At 31.3% G+C, this 15,998-nt stretch overlaps 1 protein-coding gene and 1 long non-coding RNA gene across 2 annotated transcripts in view; one reads left to right on the forward strand and one right to left on the reverse strand.

Moving 5' to 3' along the window:
- Nucleotides 1–15,998, forward strand: part of LOC106669027 — a 35,537-nt gene that overhangs the window by 13,622 nt on the left and 5,917 nt on the right. The gene's annotated exons all lie outside the window — the stretch shown is intronic.
- Nucleotides 7,520–13,928, reverse strand: LOC106669026. Its single transcript, XM_014398273.2, has 3 exons — nt 13,831–13,928; nt 9,236–9,530; nt 7,520–7,672 (listed from the first exon to the last, which is right to left on the reverse strand). Exons 1-3 carry the CDS (start codon nt 13,891–13,893, stop codon nt 7,602–7,604), a joined length of 429 nt encoding a protein of 142 aa, XP_014253759.2. The 5' UTR covers nt 13,894–13,928; the 3' UTR covers nt 7,520–7,601.

Genomic DNA, 15,998 nt, shown 5'->3' on the forward strand with positions numbered 1-15,998 from the left:
TTAGTCGAAAATTATTGAATAATTTATTTGATTATGTTTAGTTTTATGTGTTTCAATATACATAGGTTTTTTTAAATTATCAATTATTATTAGATGTTTGTATGTACCACTTACTATGCCATGATGTTTTAATAAGACATGGCTTTTTATTTTTACGTTGCCTATGTTATTGTAAAACTAAGTGTAATTCCAAAGACAATTTTTCATGTCGAATCTTCTGGTGCTATTAGAATTTGAATAAGTTGTCGCATTAAGCCGACCCGGTAATCAACTTTTCTGTTCAAATTGCATGCCCTATTTTTCATATTTTGTACATTTTGAAAGCCTTTTCTACTCTAAAAAATAATACCTAAACCTCGAAAATTCATCGAATCGTTCTGGAGACATTGAATGTTTTGTTTAGCTGATTATAATATAAAAATTGAATTTTTGTTGATTTTGTAAAGATAACTTTTAACAACAACTTTCACGATAAATACTACGATAAATTGAAATTATCTATATATTTATAAAATTCGGAACGAATCGATGAATTGTTTTCGTATATTTTTAATGTACTTTCCACTCTAAAAATTACCACTAATCAAAAATTTATCAAAAAGTTCAGAATTCTAATAGTACTGGCAGATTCCGTGTGAAATTACTTTGGAACCATGGAATTGTGTAATTTTACAATAAAAGTAGCGGTAGTAGTAGGTAACGTAAAAATAAAATTCCATAACTTTTATAAAAACTTATTCTATATATTAACTATCCACAAGCATTCACCATAACAGTGCAGAACAGCACAGAGGTAATATTTTTGATTTCACTCGATTCTTTAATTCCGGCATGGTCACAAATTCCATATAAAATTGACGGGTTGTAGATCTCGTTCCACTGACAATTTATAAATCCATTATGTTTGAAGCCATATATTTCATTTGGTTAAGTAAATATTGATAATAGTGAATTATTTATTTTTAAAATTCTGCTGGAGTTGATACATCCCTCGAAAGCTCGACGAAGGGATTCAGTGTTTTTCTTTTTCTTTCAAATTGGCCTGATTCCTGATTTTTAAATACAAAATTACAACATTGCAAAATTATACCGATTATTCACCAATCAGTTAATTGTTCTGTAATTAGTTTCTACATTCCGTCAAACTTTAATTATTTTTCGTTATTAAACGCGAACCGTCCGCCAACCGATGTCCCTCTCACCTTGATATGAACGTATGACACGGTATGCTTCTCAATGAGCAAAAGGCCGCCTAAAGGGTCGGTATGCGTTCAACCAAAAATATTCACCTCATGAACATTAGCTACTGTTGTTTTTATTTTATATTTCAACTATTCAAGGATGTAACGCGTTAAAGACAGGATTAATCAAAACAATGATTTATTTCAGACGAAAAATACCATTGGATGAAAACAGCGACTAAATAATTTTTGAAATAAAATCGTGATTGAACATTGCACTCAACAATTTTGAGGAGTTTTACCTAAAAAAATGAAATAAAAGTAAGTAAAACAATGTTAATTAATTTAAACAAAACAAACATTTAACAAAATTAATTAATTTAAAAAATACCCTGTCTAAATATAACATAAAATAATAAACTTCCTTCTCCTAAAATTTTACCTATATAGATGAAAGAATGCAAACGTACATATTGAGTATAGAAAAAATTAAATTATTAACTATTTTTTAATGAAATACATGTGTACTAATAAAAAAACGCTAGAATAGGAAATCGTCAGTAAGAAACAGCCCAATGATTTATAGGTATAATTCAAGACATCAAATTTTTACACAAATTCTTTTCCACTCTATGAACGACTTATTCAAGAACATAAATATGATTGATATATCTCAAATGTACTTCAGCTTAAAAACATCAAAACCCACTTTGATTTAATTGCGTCACTGTCTAAAAATCTAAAACGCAAACTTGAAATATTACAACACGGAATGTATACAAATCAAATGTTCAATTTTGAAATGGACCCAGGAGGAAATGGAAAAAAAAAGATGGTTAAAATATTGTCGGATTAAAACCATCTGAAAATGGACCTGGCGGAAGTTGGAACTGTAAAAAAGTGTAAAACAAATATCTTTCCACCGGCATTATCAATTTAGAAATAAACACCATTTTTGCCAAAACAATTGTTTATTTCAAATGTATGTACATCCAAAATGTAATATTTTACATAATATGTAATATGTGTAATATTTATACGTATAGTGTATATTTGTACATGAGAGAAAAGGGAGGGAGAGAGAGAGAGAGAGAGAGTGAGAGAGCGTGAGGGAGTGAGGAAAAGGGAGAGAAAGAGAGAGAGGAAAAAGGAGAGATAGAGTGAGAGATACTTAACACGTAATTTATAAGAAAGAGAAAAATTAAAAAGTGTGATACAACATTTGTTGATTTATGTTTTTTAATATTCTAATATATATTATTTATGTGTTCTATCATTCCATAATATTGTGTAGTAATGGGCTTGATTTTGAGCTTGTTTTCTCTCAGTAACATGGTACAATGTGTAACATGGTAACGTAACGTGTAGCACAAGTAAAAAAATCGTAAAATTTATTCATAAATACATATATCCGCGCACAATAGAGATGAGAGGGAGAGAGAGAGAGAGAGAGAGAGAGAGAGAGAGTGAGTGAGAAAGAAGTAAAATATATACAGTTATATAAATGTATTCAACAGTAACTCATTCTTGCGGTTATCTCTACATATTTATCAAGTAATTCATTATGACAAAAATGTATTAAAAGTTGAAAATATGTGCATTTTTTACTAATGATTGAGGTAAATACGATGCAAGTTCATAGCTTGATTATTAGTTTTGCGTATTAAGAAAACAGTAAGCAATTGTATAGCAATAGTTATTAATATTTTCAGGGGGCTCAAATCTGTCGAAAAAAACCATTTGTAAGTACATTGGTTGATACGAATTCGTAATTGATTCGAATTCAGGGCGAATGAGATTCGAACCGGAACCATTATAGTGATGGTTTGCCGTAATGTGTGATCAAAACTAATTTATTTTATACTGAGATGAAAATGTTATTCGTTTAATCGGAAAAATTTTATAGTATATTTGTACGCCAAAGCGAGTACTCAAAATTGGATATAAATTTCAATTCACTAGTTTCCTGGTCCACTTGACCAATTAATATATTACAATTAATTAAGGTTTTCAGTTGAGATAAAAAAGTGGCAAAAAATGGCAAAAAGGAGGGAAAATTCAAAAGGTGTGGTTGAGAGTGGAAGTTGATGTCAGAGTGGATCGAGGTCACGATAGCTCAAGTGGTAGAGCAGCGGCATATCAAGCCGAAGATCGTGGGTTCGAATCCCGCTCGTGCCATTGACTTTTTTATCTCAACTGAAAACCTTAATTAATTGTAATTGGATACAAACTGATGAAGTAGCTTAAGAAATATTTGACATAGCTGACAAAGTAAAACAACAAAACAAAGATTTATTGCTATAAGCAAGCAATAATTCCATTAGAAAAACATTAAACCACACACATTAAAATTTAAAACAATTTAAACCATAGATGAAATTCTGTAAATAAAATACCATACCATCTATCTCAATTTTGGCTGTCGAATTTATTTTATTATAATTTTAGTGTATTGTAATTCAACGCCGTAACAGCATTAAAATATATAAAAGATATAATCTTGAAACTGAAGCAATAGAGTCGTAAATCGTACAAATACGGAATGTGTATAAATCAAATGTTCAAAGTGGAAATAGACACAGTAAGAAAACCAAGGAAAAATATAGTTTCTGTTCGGAAGAAAACATCTGAAAATGGATGTGGCGGAAGTTGGAATCATAAAATAGTGAAAAACAAATATATTTCCAACGACATAATTCAATATCAATTTAGAAATAAACAATATTTTTGCCAACACAAATTTTTATTTTGCACATCCAAAATGTAATATTTTACTAATGTGTAATATTAATGTGTATAGTTTATACTTTATACTACACATATAAATGTTAGATTAGTATTTATAGTGTATAGTATATATATTTATACAAGAGAGAAAAGGGGGGAGGGAGGGAGAGAGAAAGAGAGTGAGTGAGTGAGTGAGAGAGACAGGGAGGGAGCGAGCGAGAGTACTTCACAGATAACTAAGATTGTGCAATTGTGAAATTGATACAATAGAGTTCATTTAAGCAGCTAATCACTGAGGTAACAGTTCCTAAACAATTGGGTAACAAATAAAAGCAAAGTGATCCAAATATCAATCTTATAGACAAATTATATATTTACAAAAGTACGCATTTTATAGGACTATGGTATGGATGTTATGTCGTAATGACAGATGTACACTTACTCGCGAATAATCTGGTGGACAGGCAAAAATATGTTAACCACCAAAAATGCTTAGTTAGAATGAAATCATCGATGCATATTGTGAATTTGGAGTGACACGCATCCAAACGTAAGATAAACGTACCCCAAAAATTGTTCATTTGCGATCAGGCTCTGTTGAAGAAAGGTCATCACACTAGATATTCATCTTGACCTTGCAGAAAGGAAACAGTTATTAAACCTATAACTTATTTTTAATAAAATCATTTTTTTGAAGGAAAATTATGTATTCAAACTTTTGTACAGAATTTAATATTTTTGCCTTTGCATCAAGAAATGTGAGACATTTATATCTATTTTTAAATTTTCGATTGTATTCAATTTGTTTGTTATGCGTAGAATTAATAATTCCGGAGTTTATTGAATAATAAATGTAAGCCCTGACCCACTCGAAAATTCCGGTAGCCTAGCGAGACTATCGTCGGAAATAATCTTCGCAGCTGGTGCGAGTTTGCCTCCTGTCCCTGGTGCCGATTAACAATTAGCTAATTTTTCCAAATTGAAGTAATCAAATCCATTGTTTCTTTTAGAATTTTTGTATCGGGGCTGGCGTGCGCCTTGTCAGAGTCGCTGCCTCGCCCTTGGACGGTCAGGGTTCGTACTTACCAACGAAAAGGTCGAATTCATAAAGCGATTTCCATAATTTCCACGAACGGTCACGCAGATAAAAGGAGTACGCGATTATTTTTTAATTAATTTTTCAATAGGCATTACGGCGCGAAATAGGACGCAATAGTTTTTTTCTATTTAAATTATATAAATGATATAATTTTAGATAAGTTTATATTAACCAATAAAAGATTTTGTTTAAATTACTTGATGTTTGCTTTAAAGTACTTTGAAGATGTTGAATTTTCACTGATTTGACTCCAACAGATTTGGAATGGCTTAATCAACGGCTGTTTCTGGAATTTGAATTTATTTGTTTCAACATAGATATTGTTTGATATAAAAAAAATTTGTATTTATTAGCTAATTTGTAATGATTATTTGGAGATCGTGAGATGCGGTCTGGTGTGACATAGGATCAGAAAAACATTTTCTTTACAGTGCAATGTTTCGATCTTTATTGAGATCATCTTCAGGGCCTGGGATTTATAAACATTGTTTAAATTATATAAATACATGTTGGATGTGAAAAAATGAACTTGTACAATGCTAGAATTTTAGATTCAATCAAAATGCAACGTATATAAACATAAAACATCAATATCTCACTGGCACTCTCAACACGACACGCAAGAATGGCACAATTACACAGAAAACAAACATTTTGAGTGAGTACAAATACTTTGATTGAGTCTACAATTTCTAGCATTGTATAAATTCATTTTTTCACATTCTACATGTATTTGTATAATTTAAACAGTGTTAATAAATCCCACGCCCTGAAGAGGTCTCAATAATGATCAAAACGTTGGCACGATAAATAAAATGCTTTTCTAAAACCTATGTCACCCCAGACCTCTTCTCACGATCTCCAAATAATAAATTAAAAAATCCACATTTACCTAGAACTTACCAAGTGTAAACAATTTTTTTCTCAGCTTTTTGGCAGTATGGTGGTTTTTACATATTCATTCAATTATGATGTATCATCATTTTATGCTTGTTATTTGCTATGTTGACAGTCTTTAGAATTAAATTAGTATACAGGATGGTTCGATATGAGATTCAAAAGAAGAATTGTGTGATGAAAGGCTGTAAATATAGTAGAATGCCGCAAAAAGAAAAGAAAATCTTTTTGACAGTGAGGTAAAACCCTCATTTTTGGTTATTTCACCCGATTATGCGGCATTCTGGTACACGATCACCCATTTTTTTGCATTCAATATAAGCCACCCTGTACACATTTTGTATTTCATCTAGTCTACATACATTTTCTTTACAAAAAGATTTTTACAATCTATTTGGTAGTTTGTTTTTAGTTATAATAATGCTAAGACAGTAGTAAAAGAAAACAATGTTGTAAAATGTATATTACGATAATGTGAATGATGTCCTGTGAACAGAAATCATCAAGTATTATGGGACGGAGGGATTTTATTGGATTTAAAGAGGTAATACAAGTTTTTTATAGTAATATTTGCTTTTAATTGAGCAGCATCATCGTAGAGCTGCATCGTATGATATGTTAGAGGATTTTTAAAAATAATTTTGAATAAAATATTAGTACCAATCATTAATGTTTTTATGTAGCAATTGTTTGCTTCACTCCAGTGAAAAGTAAACTGGTTTTAAAGTTTCAAAGTCTAATATCATTCCAACAATTTTTTTTTTTTTTTTTTTTTGGGGGGGGGGTTACGCTGACATATTACCCAAAAAGTTTTCTATCGAGTGGGATCGGCCGACCAGGACCAGATCCCCGCCGCGCGCCCTCACTCACTCACTCAGCTCAATCATCTTCTAAATTTTAAAGGTTGAAGAAAATCAAAAAGTAACGTTTATCGACTTTAGAAATCTATAGATTATGTTGACTGCTGCTGGATTGTTGCTTATTAGAACAGATTCTAAGTTTATTGGTTTGGGAACGTTTGGGACTTTGCTCAGATTTTTTAGCAGTTTATCTCTTTCATTTTCGCATTCTGGGCATTCGAAAATTTTGTGGGAAGGATTTGAAGGGCAATCGCAAGTGGGACAGTTCGGAGACGATGCCAAACCGATTCTCTTCCAACATTTTTAAATTTCAAAAAATAGTTTTAGGATTTTCTTACAGTTATTAACAATTAAAAATTATTAAGAAGCCCACGAGCTTCCACAACAATTCCGATTCAACGCTTGAACCATATCCAGCTCGTTACACATGATTAGATTAGTCACCCAGCAGTGGCACTGTTCCATATTAGTGATGTTGTTCCATATAGAACTTCACCGATGCCATACCCAATCGAACGCTTGAGACACTTTCAGAAAAACACCCAACTGGTTTCGCTCAAGAAAGTTATACACAATTTTATGTGATAGTGTCCACAATGCGATGAGATTGTTGTTTAGTGAAGTGAATTGAGGGAATATCAAACTGGTGGTGAGGCAAGGTATTAGCAGTAGATAAACAATTTTTCCAGATCATTACAAGCAAAAAGTAAACTAAAATTAAATAAGTATTACATAATAAACTTTATTGTTTTATATACAAAGCAGAAATTAAAAAAAAACAATAAGTTAATTTTAGCGATTATTCAAATATTTAAGAGCGATAATAAAGAGAAACCATCAGCCACTTCTGTACGCCGGCCAAGCACTGTAAGCCCAATAGCCAACGCTAACTGGTCTGAAACCGTAACCTGAAAAAACGTTCAAAATATAAGATAAAATAATCGAATAAAAAAATTTACGTTCATGTTGGTTTCTATTAAGATCAAAACAGTACAATGAAACCCCATGTCCAATTGGAACGACTCGTAATTTATGCTAATAACTTTTGGCGGCAGCCCTGAGATTTGTCGTCAAATGCAAAATACAAAGATGATTTCGAAAAAGATGATATCATAAAGTCGGTAAAATAAAAAAAAGTTAGATCTTTATTTCTGTGGAAATTTCCGATGTTCAGAAACCCCACAATTTATCTTTCATTATTGAAATTTATTCGCATGTACGCACCCAAATTTTTGTAAGCTTATAAAGTTCAAAATATCTAGTTTGGTTAATGTTTTATTCAATATAATCATAAAGGTAATTTCCACTCGCATTTTGCGTTTCAGACTATTATGAACAAATTTGGTTCCGTCATTCCGAGACCGTATGTTGACAATTTCTGGTAACCAGCAAAACTTCAAAACCTTCAAGACCAATATTTATGTAATTTCCAGAGAATTATGCAGGTTGCTCTCTACATGATTTCAAATGAATTTCATCCTAATCGGATCAAAGGTATCGCCTGGGCAAGGGCAAAAATAAAATCAAGTACATAAATGTATTTCCGAAACCATTTGTTGGATTCTTATGCAATTTTCAGGGATTATGCGAGTTGGTTTCTAGATGATGCCATACGAATTTTATACCAAACGGATTAACATATGTGCATAAGCATGCACAAAATGTAAGGAAGCTTTACTGTCGACCCACTTGGCAGACATTTTTTGTTTTGTTTTAATTGTAATAAAAATTAATATTTTCACCATACAATTATTATAATTAAGGGCTTGGCGAACATTTTAGTCCCAACAAGGTCTCTTCCTAAATTCACTTCAGGACTTCAATTGAAAGATTTCTCCGTGTGGTCTGTGAGGAGATGAACCTGTAATTTGGCTGTTAATGATCATTTTGGTCTGCCTATTTTTGCTTGGTTGGTCTGACGAGTTTTGGCACTTTCCACATTGTTCATTATTATTTCTTTTCATAACATATTATATTATTAGCATATACCTTATTTTAAAGTTGAAATTTGTTTAAAAAAATATATTTATTGTGCAAAATGTTTAAATATTGTGGCTATTAAATTTTAATTTTTTGATAGAGGCGATCCTAATTTTGGGGAACTCCATAATAAGTTAATTGGTAAGAAGTAAATTTATTAAATTTTACTATATATTTTTTGTAAATTACCTTTTCTTAATCTATATTTGTTTTGCAAGAATTTGCATATTGCAAACTAAACAAAACTTCTCAGGGACTCGTTAATTGGACTCCGCATACTAATTATTATTCTAAAAACTTAAATTTCATAAATTATAATTTCAAAGGTGTTGTAATAATAGAAAAAAAAATGATTCGACACGGGCGGTTCGTTAAGACCGCTTTCATTGAACAGTTGCGGTTTTTAGTGTCACGCTATGTTGGCGATCCCAAGAAAAAGGGAGAGGCGGGACCACCTGAAGTATGAAAATTGAAAAGAAAAAATGTCTTACCAAAATAAGGCCTCCTGTAATAACGGGGATAATATGCCGGATAATAAGTCGGATATGCGGTTTGGTAGGCGACAGGCACTCCGTAGAAGCCGATCCCGACGGAATCTGCCTGCTTCATGTCGCTGTAGGAAAGCCCAGGATGCGACTTGGGCTTAGGGACTTTTTCGATCTTCCCTTCAAAGTTAGTGCGTCTGGGGTGTGCTGACTTGTTTTGCACATCGCGGGCACTGTCCACTGTCGACTTCTCCATTTTTTCTTTTTCAGCAGCGACATTCAAGATAATCGCTGTAAAAACCTGGAAAAAATCATATTAAAGTGAAAAAGAAACATTTATTCTGCCATGGTTGGGTATAAAATTTTTTAAAATCAAATTGTGAGATTAGATTCGTGTGGCCTACGAGGTAATGACTGTAATTTTGTCGTTACCGATCATTTCGGTCAAGATATGCTTGTTGGTCTGTCAGTCGAGTTTCGGAATTTATTTTTATTATTTATGCTACAGCTTGCTGTTTCACCTTATTTATCTTTTAGTTCTTTATGTCAACCAATTTCCCAAGTACTATTCTATGAATCATTCCAGATTAAGTACCCACAATTATTGTTTATTAATGGTCAAGTTGCAATCAATAAATCCATTGGGAAGATAACCAACTCTGTAAACATATTCCATCGTTCTATATTTGTGTTCTCATTTCTTATAGCAATTGAAACAATAACAAAGAAACCTACAAACAGAAACAATAAATAGAAATCCGCTAATATTCAACCATATTTGATAATTATGAGAAAAACAATTATTTTTGATGGGCAGGCTAAAACAAGCTTTTAAATTTCCAACTGCGTTTCAAAGGGGTGAAAAAAAACAATAAGATATGGTCGGTCAGTATGAACATCGTTTATAATTTTTTTTAATTCCTATTAATTGTTTATTTTATGTTTTACTTATTTTTATAATTCTTTTTAAATATTTCGTGATCTTCGTAAATTTTATTTGCACATTTGCTACTTTTTGCTTTGACCAAATTGTTGTTTGCAAATTTGCTTTCTGATCAAACAATAGTAAAATAGTTTTATTTTAAGCAGTAAATTAATGGAATAAAAAAAGAGACAGGTTTTCTGTTCTAGGTTAGAATTCCTTCAAGATCTTTAAAAAGAAGCAAAAAATAATCGAGAAGCTAGAAAAACTATTAAATACAGAGTTATATGTTTGTGTTATTTTTTGTTAGTTTAGTTTCTATGATATTTTATTTATTTAATTAGTTAAAGGCAATTTTCTAACGGTAGTCAGCTATTATTATAATAATCGACAGTTCGGGGTCAGTACTATATCTTCAGCTTAATGATTTTTTAAAATTATTTTAAAAACATAGTTTTTATTCTCTAAAAGAAAAATCTACGAATATTTAATGCTACTGGTTTTTAATTTAAGCACTCTACTATATTTTTCAATGTGGTATAGGTATCAGCTAATTAAACCAAATTTCTGAAGTAATGTAAAAATATATAAAAAGCTAAAAATTGTACTAATGTAATAAAAAATAATAACAAATTACCACCAAAAACAATAGATAAAGAAGGTTAGACATAACTATCAAATAATGGGTTATACAAAGAAAAAGACATTGATTTTATTTATTATGTTATAATAACAGCACATCAATCTGTTATGTGTAATTAAGTATGTAGAATTTTCTACAGTTCAAACATGGTGCTTCCGTAAATAAATGTGAACAGCCCGTTTTGTTGCACTAGCTTTAACTTTTCTGGGTAGTTTAACTACTTCCTTCTTTTCAAAAATCTGTCATCATTTTGTGCGTTGACCTCTTCAAGGTAGTTTCGCAAGCCATCCAACGTATCAAAAGGCTTCCAATTAAGCGAAATTTGTAAGACAGTGAATAGGTAACAACTGATTGTGCTAGGTCAGGTGAATAAGGTGAATGATCTTTCATGCCAAACATCCCTATTTTTATCATTATTAAAATAAAAGAGAATAGAAACTAGATAACAATAAACATTTATTTTCTATGCTTTGTTTATCAATCGCGCTAGGTATAAACAAGTTGTGTGAAGAAGAATTGAAGAGCCTCTTTTCAATCCCACCAGATCTCACCATCACCCTCATCATGCTTCTTCTGACGGATCTGAGCTTATTTCTTTACCAACAGAGTATAATCGTTAAAGAACCATTTTTTATCCATACCCATCAATAATTATTAAAAATAGTTCTTTTTCGGGATACGTTGATTTTTTGCGTTTTTATAAATATTAATAAAATCATTTCATAATTACCTATATATCATTTTTTGGCAATTATATCAAATTAAAGACTGCTTACTATGCGATAGGAGAAAAAAAATTGACGGAAATTTATATTTTCCCAACGTTTAGCCTGGTGGAAATTTTATGAAATTGTACTGGCTTTGCTCAAAAATGTTGAATAATTTTGTTATTGCCAACGGTGATGACAAGGGTTCTGAAATCAGCTGGATAAATGTCTTTTCATGTATCAACACCTTATAATATATTTATTTACTGACTGCGTTTGTTTTTCTAAATAAATAAATATATAGAAAGTGGTTTGTTTTATTATCACATTTATTTTTATCTTTAATTTATTTTATATGTTTATACATACTTTTAAACTTATGAAATTTTCTCATGATGAATTTGAATTTCGTTTAATAGAATTTAATCATAAATAGCCAGGCTGCTATAGTAGTTTTTCTTCATACAAACCGGCATGTTCAAATATGTAAAACATCCATACGAATTTAATTTTCACCAAGTTTTTCAATACTTCATTCAGAATTTTGGTGCCAATGCGAGTCTTAAGGTTACACTCGTAGATTTCAAAGCGGTACCCGTTTTAAAATTGAAACATAAACCAGATTTCGCATTAGTCACATAGCGCGATGCTAAAAACTATCGAAAAATCTCAAATGTGAAGTAACTCATATTTTCAAAAAATTGTTGTCTTTCAAAAAACACAAAATTTCCAAAAATTTAATTTAGCGTAGAGGACGGCGTAACGTGAAGAAAATTCCTTTAAGAATGTAACATAAACTGACGTACTATAATCCAAAGCTCGATGTTAAATTTATAAGAAATTTCATTAGATTTCGTGGTCCGATTGACCAAATAACATCTTTCAATTAATTTATCTTTATGTAAGTATTGGTTGAGATAAAAGTTGTAAGGAAGAATAGATAAGATTTTTTACATTTACACAAATTTCCTGTTTCTAAGCTACTGTCTGAAGGTTTTTAAATAAAAAAAGATGAACTTTATTTACAAACTATTGTTTAGCCATATAGAACAAGTTCAAATGTGAAGCATTTCATATTTCCATCAAAGCACATTTTTTCATCACATGCTCCAATCCTCAAAATATTTCTGTTTAAGACGTAACTTAGCATATATGACGAAGTAATGTTCAGAGATTTCCTTTAGAAAATGTAACATAAATCGGCGAGCGCTACAGTCACTAAACTCGATAAGGATATAAGATTGGAGAGGCAAGAAGTAGGAGTTTTTCATTTTTATAAATTTCCTGTTTTTACGCTATCAGAATGACTAAAATTAAAAGAGGTGGTCTATATTTACAAAACATTGCTTAGTCATATAAAACAAGGTCAAATGTGAAGCTCTCATAGTTTCACCAAAGCACAAGATTTCACAACTCCAGTTGACAGAATTGATCAAAAATTTCAATTTTTCATCACATGTTAGATTATTCTTTATCATATTTGAATATTACAAAGAACATCTAAAGACGTAATATTATTAAATTAATTTAGAAATTGTACTTAAACCGAGGGTACAGTATAGTCGCATAGCATGATGTTAAGGATATAAAGTAAAAGATGCTTCTCCAACCTGGAGTCTTTACATTTTTGCAAATTTCCTGTGTCCACGTTTACTATCTGTAAGATTAAATTAAAATCATAAGAGATGTACTTTAATTTAGAAGAATTAGCTGTATAGAATAAGCTCAAATTGTACATCACATCGTTGACTGATTAGACCAATAATTTCCAGTTTTAATCACATACTCCGATTATTTTCCAAAATGTTTTTATTTTGGGCATAGCTTAGCGTAGAACTAATGTATGTTTGGATTTGATTGAAAATTCAGCATGTTTTTAATAATCACCCTTTTTGTAATCTTTATAGATTCGACGCGAACCAAAATTTCCATCAATTCATCCAAACCGAATTTTGGTAAACACACGCTAATCAAGCATTGTACTTGAAGTATATTATGATGTACTTAATTACAATAGACGAATTTAACATTTTAGACGTGTATGTGTTTTTTACTTTGTAACCCTGGCCGATAAAAGTATCGTTACAGTTCGGCGCACATGCCACAGCTACCTTGAAATATTTTTGTGTCACAAGTTTTTGTAAGGATTTATTATTCTTCAGAAACATTGATATTAAAGAAAACGTAGTTCTGAAAAGTCATATATTGAAATTATCGATGAGGATACAGCAAGTGAGTTCGACATGCTTTATCAGGATTGACATTTTTGAAAGCTACATTTTACATGATACTCCAGTTTTACTCATCCAATCATAAAATGCAGACTTACGATCATCCAAAACACAGCGTGCATGTTTCCGGGGCGTTCACTATTTCGTAAATGACGCCCCATTTCACTCCCATACTGGCTTATATAGTTGATTAGCGCGTCTCTAAACAAAAGCAAGGACGGTTTCACGTTAAACTATGAATGCCGGACAGTCGTCCTTTTCACGGTTTAGTCGGAGATAAGGTTTTTGTTGTATCTTCGAGACGGGTCGGATCGATTAGCTTCCACAAGGGACAAGTTCTTCCCTCACAATGCAGTGACAATTGATCTCAGATTTACATAAGCCTTTGCTTTATCTTTTGATGATTTCTTGTTGAAATAAGTAGTGAATTAAATTATTGTAGTATAAACATTTGCAATTTTAACCTATATCTCACGCCTAAACGGAAAATTGGATTTTCAACCAATTGAAAAATTTCTTATCAGGTTTGTCTATAAATGTTAATGATGATTTGCCAAACTGAGACCTTGGTCCGGCCAGAAACTATCACCTCCTGTACCGTTTCATCGATCAAACAATGATAGATCGCGTAATTCAACCGGTATGAATAAGGAGTGCTCAGACTTTTCATGCCTGCCTTGAAATTCCTCCATAATTGGTGAATTGTAGTCAAAAAACAAAAGCTTAAAAGAAATATGCGTACTTAGTACAACGATGTTACGACATTAACGAAATTAACAAATGTGCGACCATCATCTCAGCTTTCGGGCAACACAACAACCAGTTGGTCATCTTAATTTATTATTATTTCTATTGTCTATTAGCATTATGAAATATCTCAAAACAAAGTTAAATTACAAATAAACATACAAGCTGTATTTCAATATCTATTTTTATAGTTATTATATCGAAAAATCAAACATTACAATTTTTCAGTTTGGAATTAGCTAATAATTAAAATAAGAAACATAGAAAATAAAGTCATTAAAATGAATAAAACCTTATTAAATATAATTTAAGTATCTAGAATCGTAGTATCTTTTTACGATGTTTAAATTTTAGTGAGAAATTAAAAAAGGAAATCTGAAGAGTGAGGGACACATATACCGACCTACCAGCCATACTACACATTTATTTCAAGGGGCACAATTAGTGGTTATGACTAAATTTCCCTCCTATTTCTCAGTTGATTGCTGAGATATTAGAAGGAAAGAGACTTGATAAAAAAAGCTTCAAAGTAAAAGACAAATTTCTTGTTCTTCATTTTTCTTGTTAACATCTGCGTATTTTTCTTTTCAACTAATAAACAAATAATATTCAAATAAAATCAAATGTTACTACCAAATACTTAACAATAGGAAGACAAATGGGAGAAAATGACCCAAATTCTCTAGTACTTCTATAATTATTATGTACTTGGCTAAATACGTGTTGCACTTCTTTTTTATTACAATACGATATCAATCGCAATCTTATGGAATGTTTTATTTCCTCGTCTAATACAAGCCTTTGTTTTTCTGGTTGCCAACTTACGAATATTTATTTGTGTTTTTATAACACGAACAGTGAAATGGGACATGGGCCATATCCAGATTACCACTAAAGCTTCTTCATATTCCAGAGTGACAAGCGAAATCTTGGGAAATGGGAGAAGCGAAGATTGGGTTTATATCTACCAAGAAATTAGCTCTTTTTTGTCGGGAAGAACTCAAATGAGTTTCTACCATTTTTTTGTTCAACTGTACCACGATGCTGCTTAGAGTCTTGTAGTCACTACTCCTATATCTAGTCTCTTTTTTTTCTATGTCAGGGTGGTTACCTGTATGTGGTTCAAATCGATGGTTGGAGCTTTGGTTATGACTTAGATAGTTTGATATTGTTTGGTCGTCCTTAACGGAACTACAATAACATATGAGCTTGGGCTAGAATCGTTTCGCCATTAGTATTTAGCATGCCAAATCAATCTATCACATCGAATATCGTTATCACTGAAATTGCATTATGCACTTTTGTATATTAAAAGCAAAGTGCAAAAAAAAAAAAAAATAATAAGTTACTATAGATATAGAATTTCTGGATTTTCAGTTGTAATGCTCATTAGTATCGTATGTTTGTACATCATGCAGCAATTGGCCTACGTTTTGAGGACAAGTGAGATGGAGTAAATTTTAGGCTTGTTAGGGCTCGAGAGAAAATCGTCGAAAAGCTAGCGTTTCTGATCTCCCAT

This window comes from Cimex lectularius, unplaced genomic scaffold (genome assembly GCF_000648675.2).
Source record: "Cimex lectularius strain Harlan isolate CLEC.00 unplaced genomic scaffold, Clec_2.1 scaffold249, whole genome shotgun sequence".
NCBI lineage: Eukaryota > Metazoa > Arthropoda > Insecta > Hemiptera > Cimicidae > Cimex > Cimex lectularius.

Excerpts from the sequence above, each read along its gene's own strand:
- LOC106669026 (XM_014398273.2), bottom strand. The coding sequence starts at position 13,893 with ATGGGGCGTCATTTACGAAATAGTGAACGCCCCGGAAACATGCACGCT. Across the intron at positions 9,531-13,830 it reads ACGCTGTGTTTTGGATGATC|GTTTTTACAGCGATTATCTT; the intron begins GTAAGTCTGCAT and ends GATTTTTTCCAG. Across the intron at positions 7,673-9,235 it reads TTACAGGAGGCCTTATTTTG|GTTACGGTTTCAGACCAGTT; the intron begins GTAAGACATTTT and ends ACGTTTTTTCAG.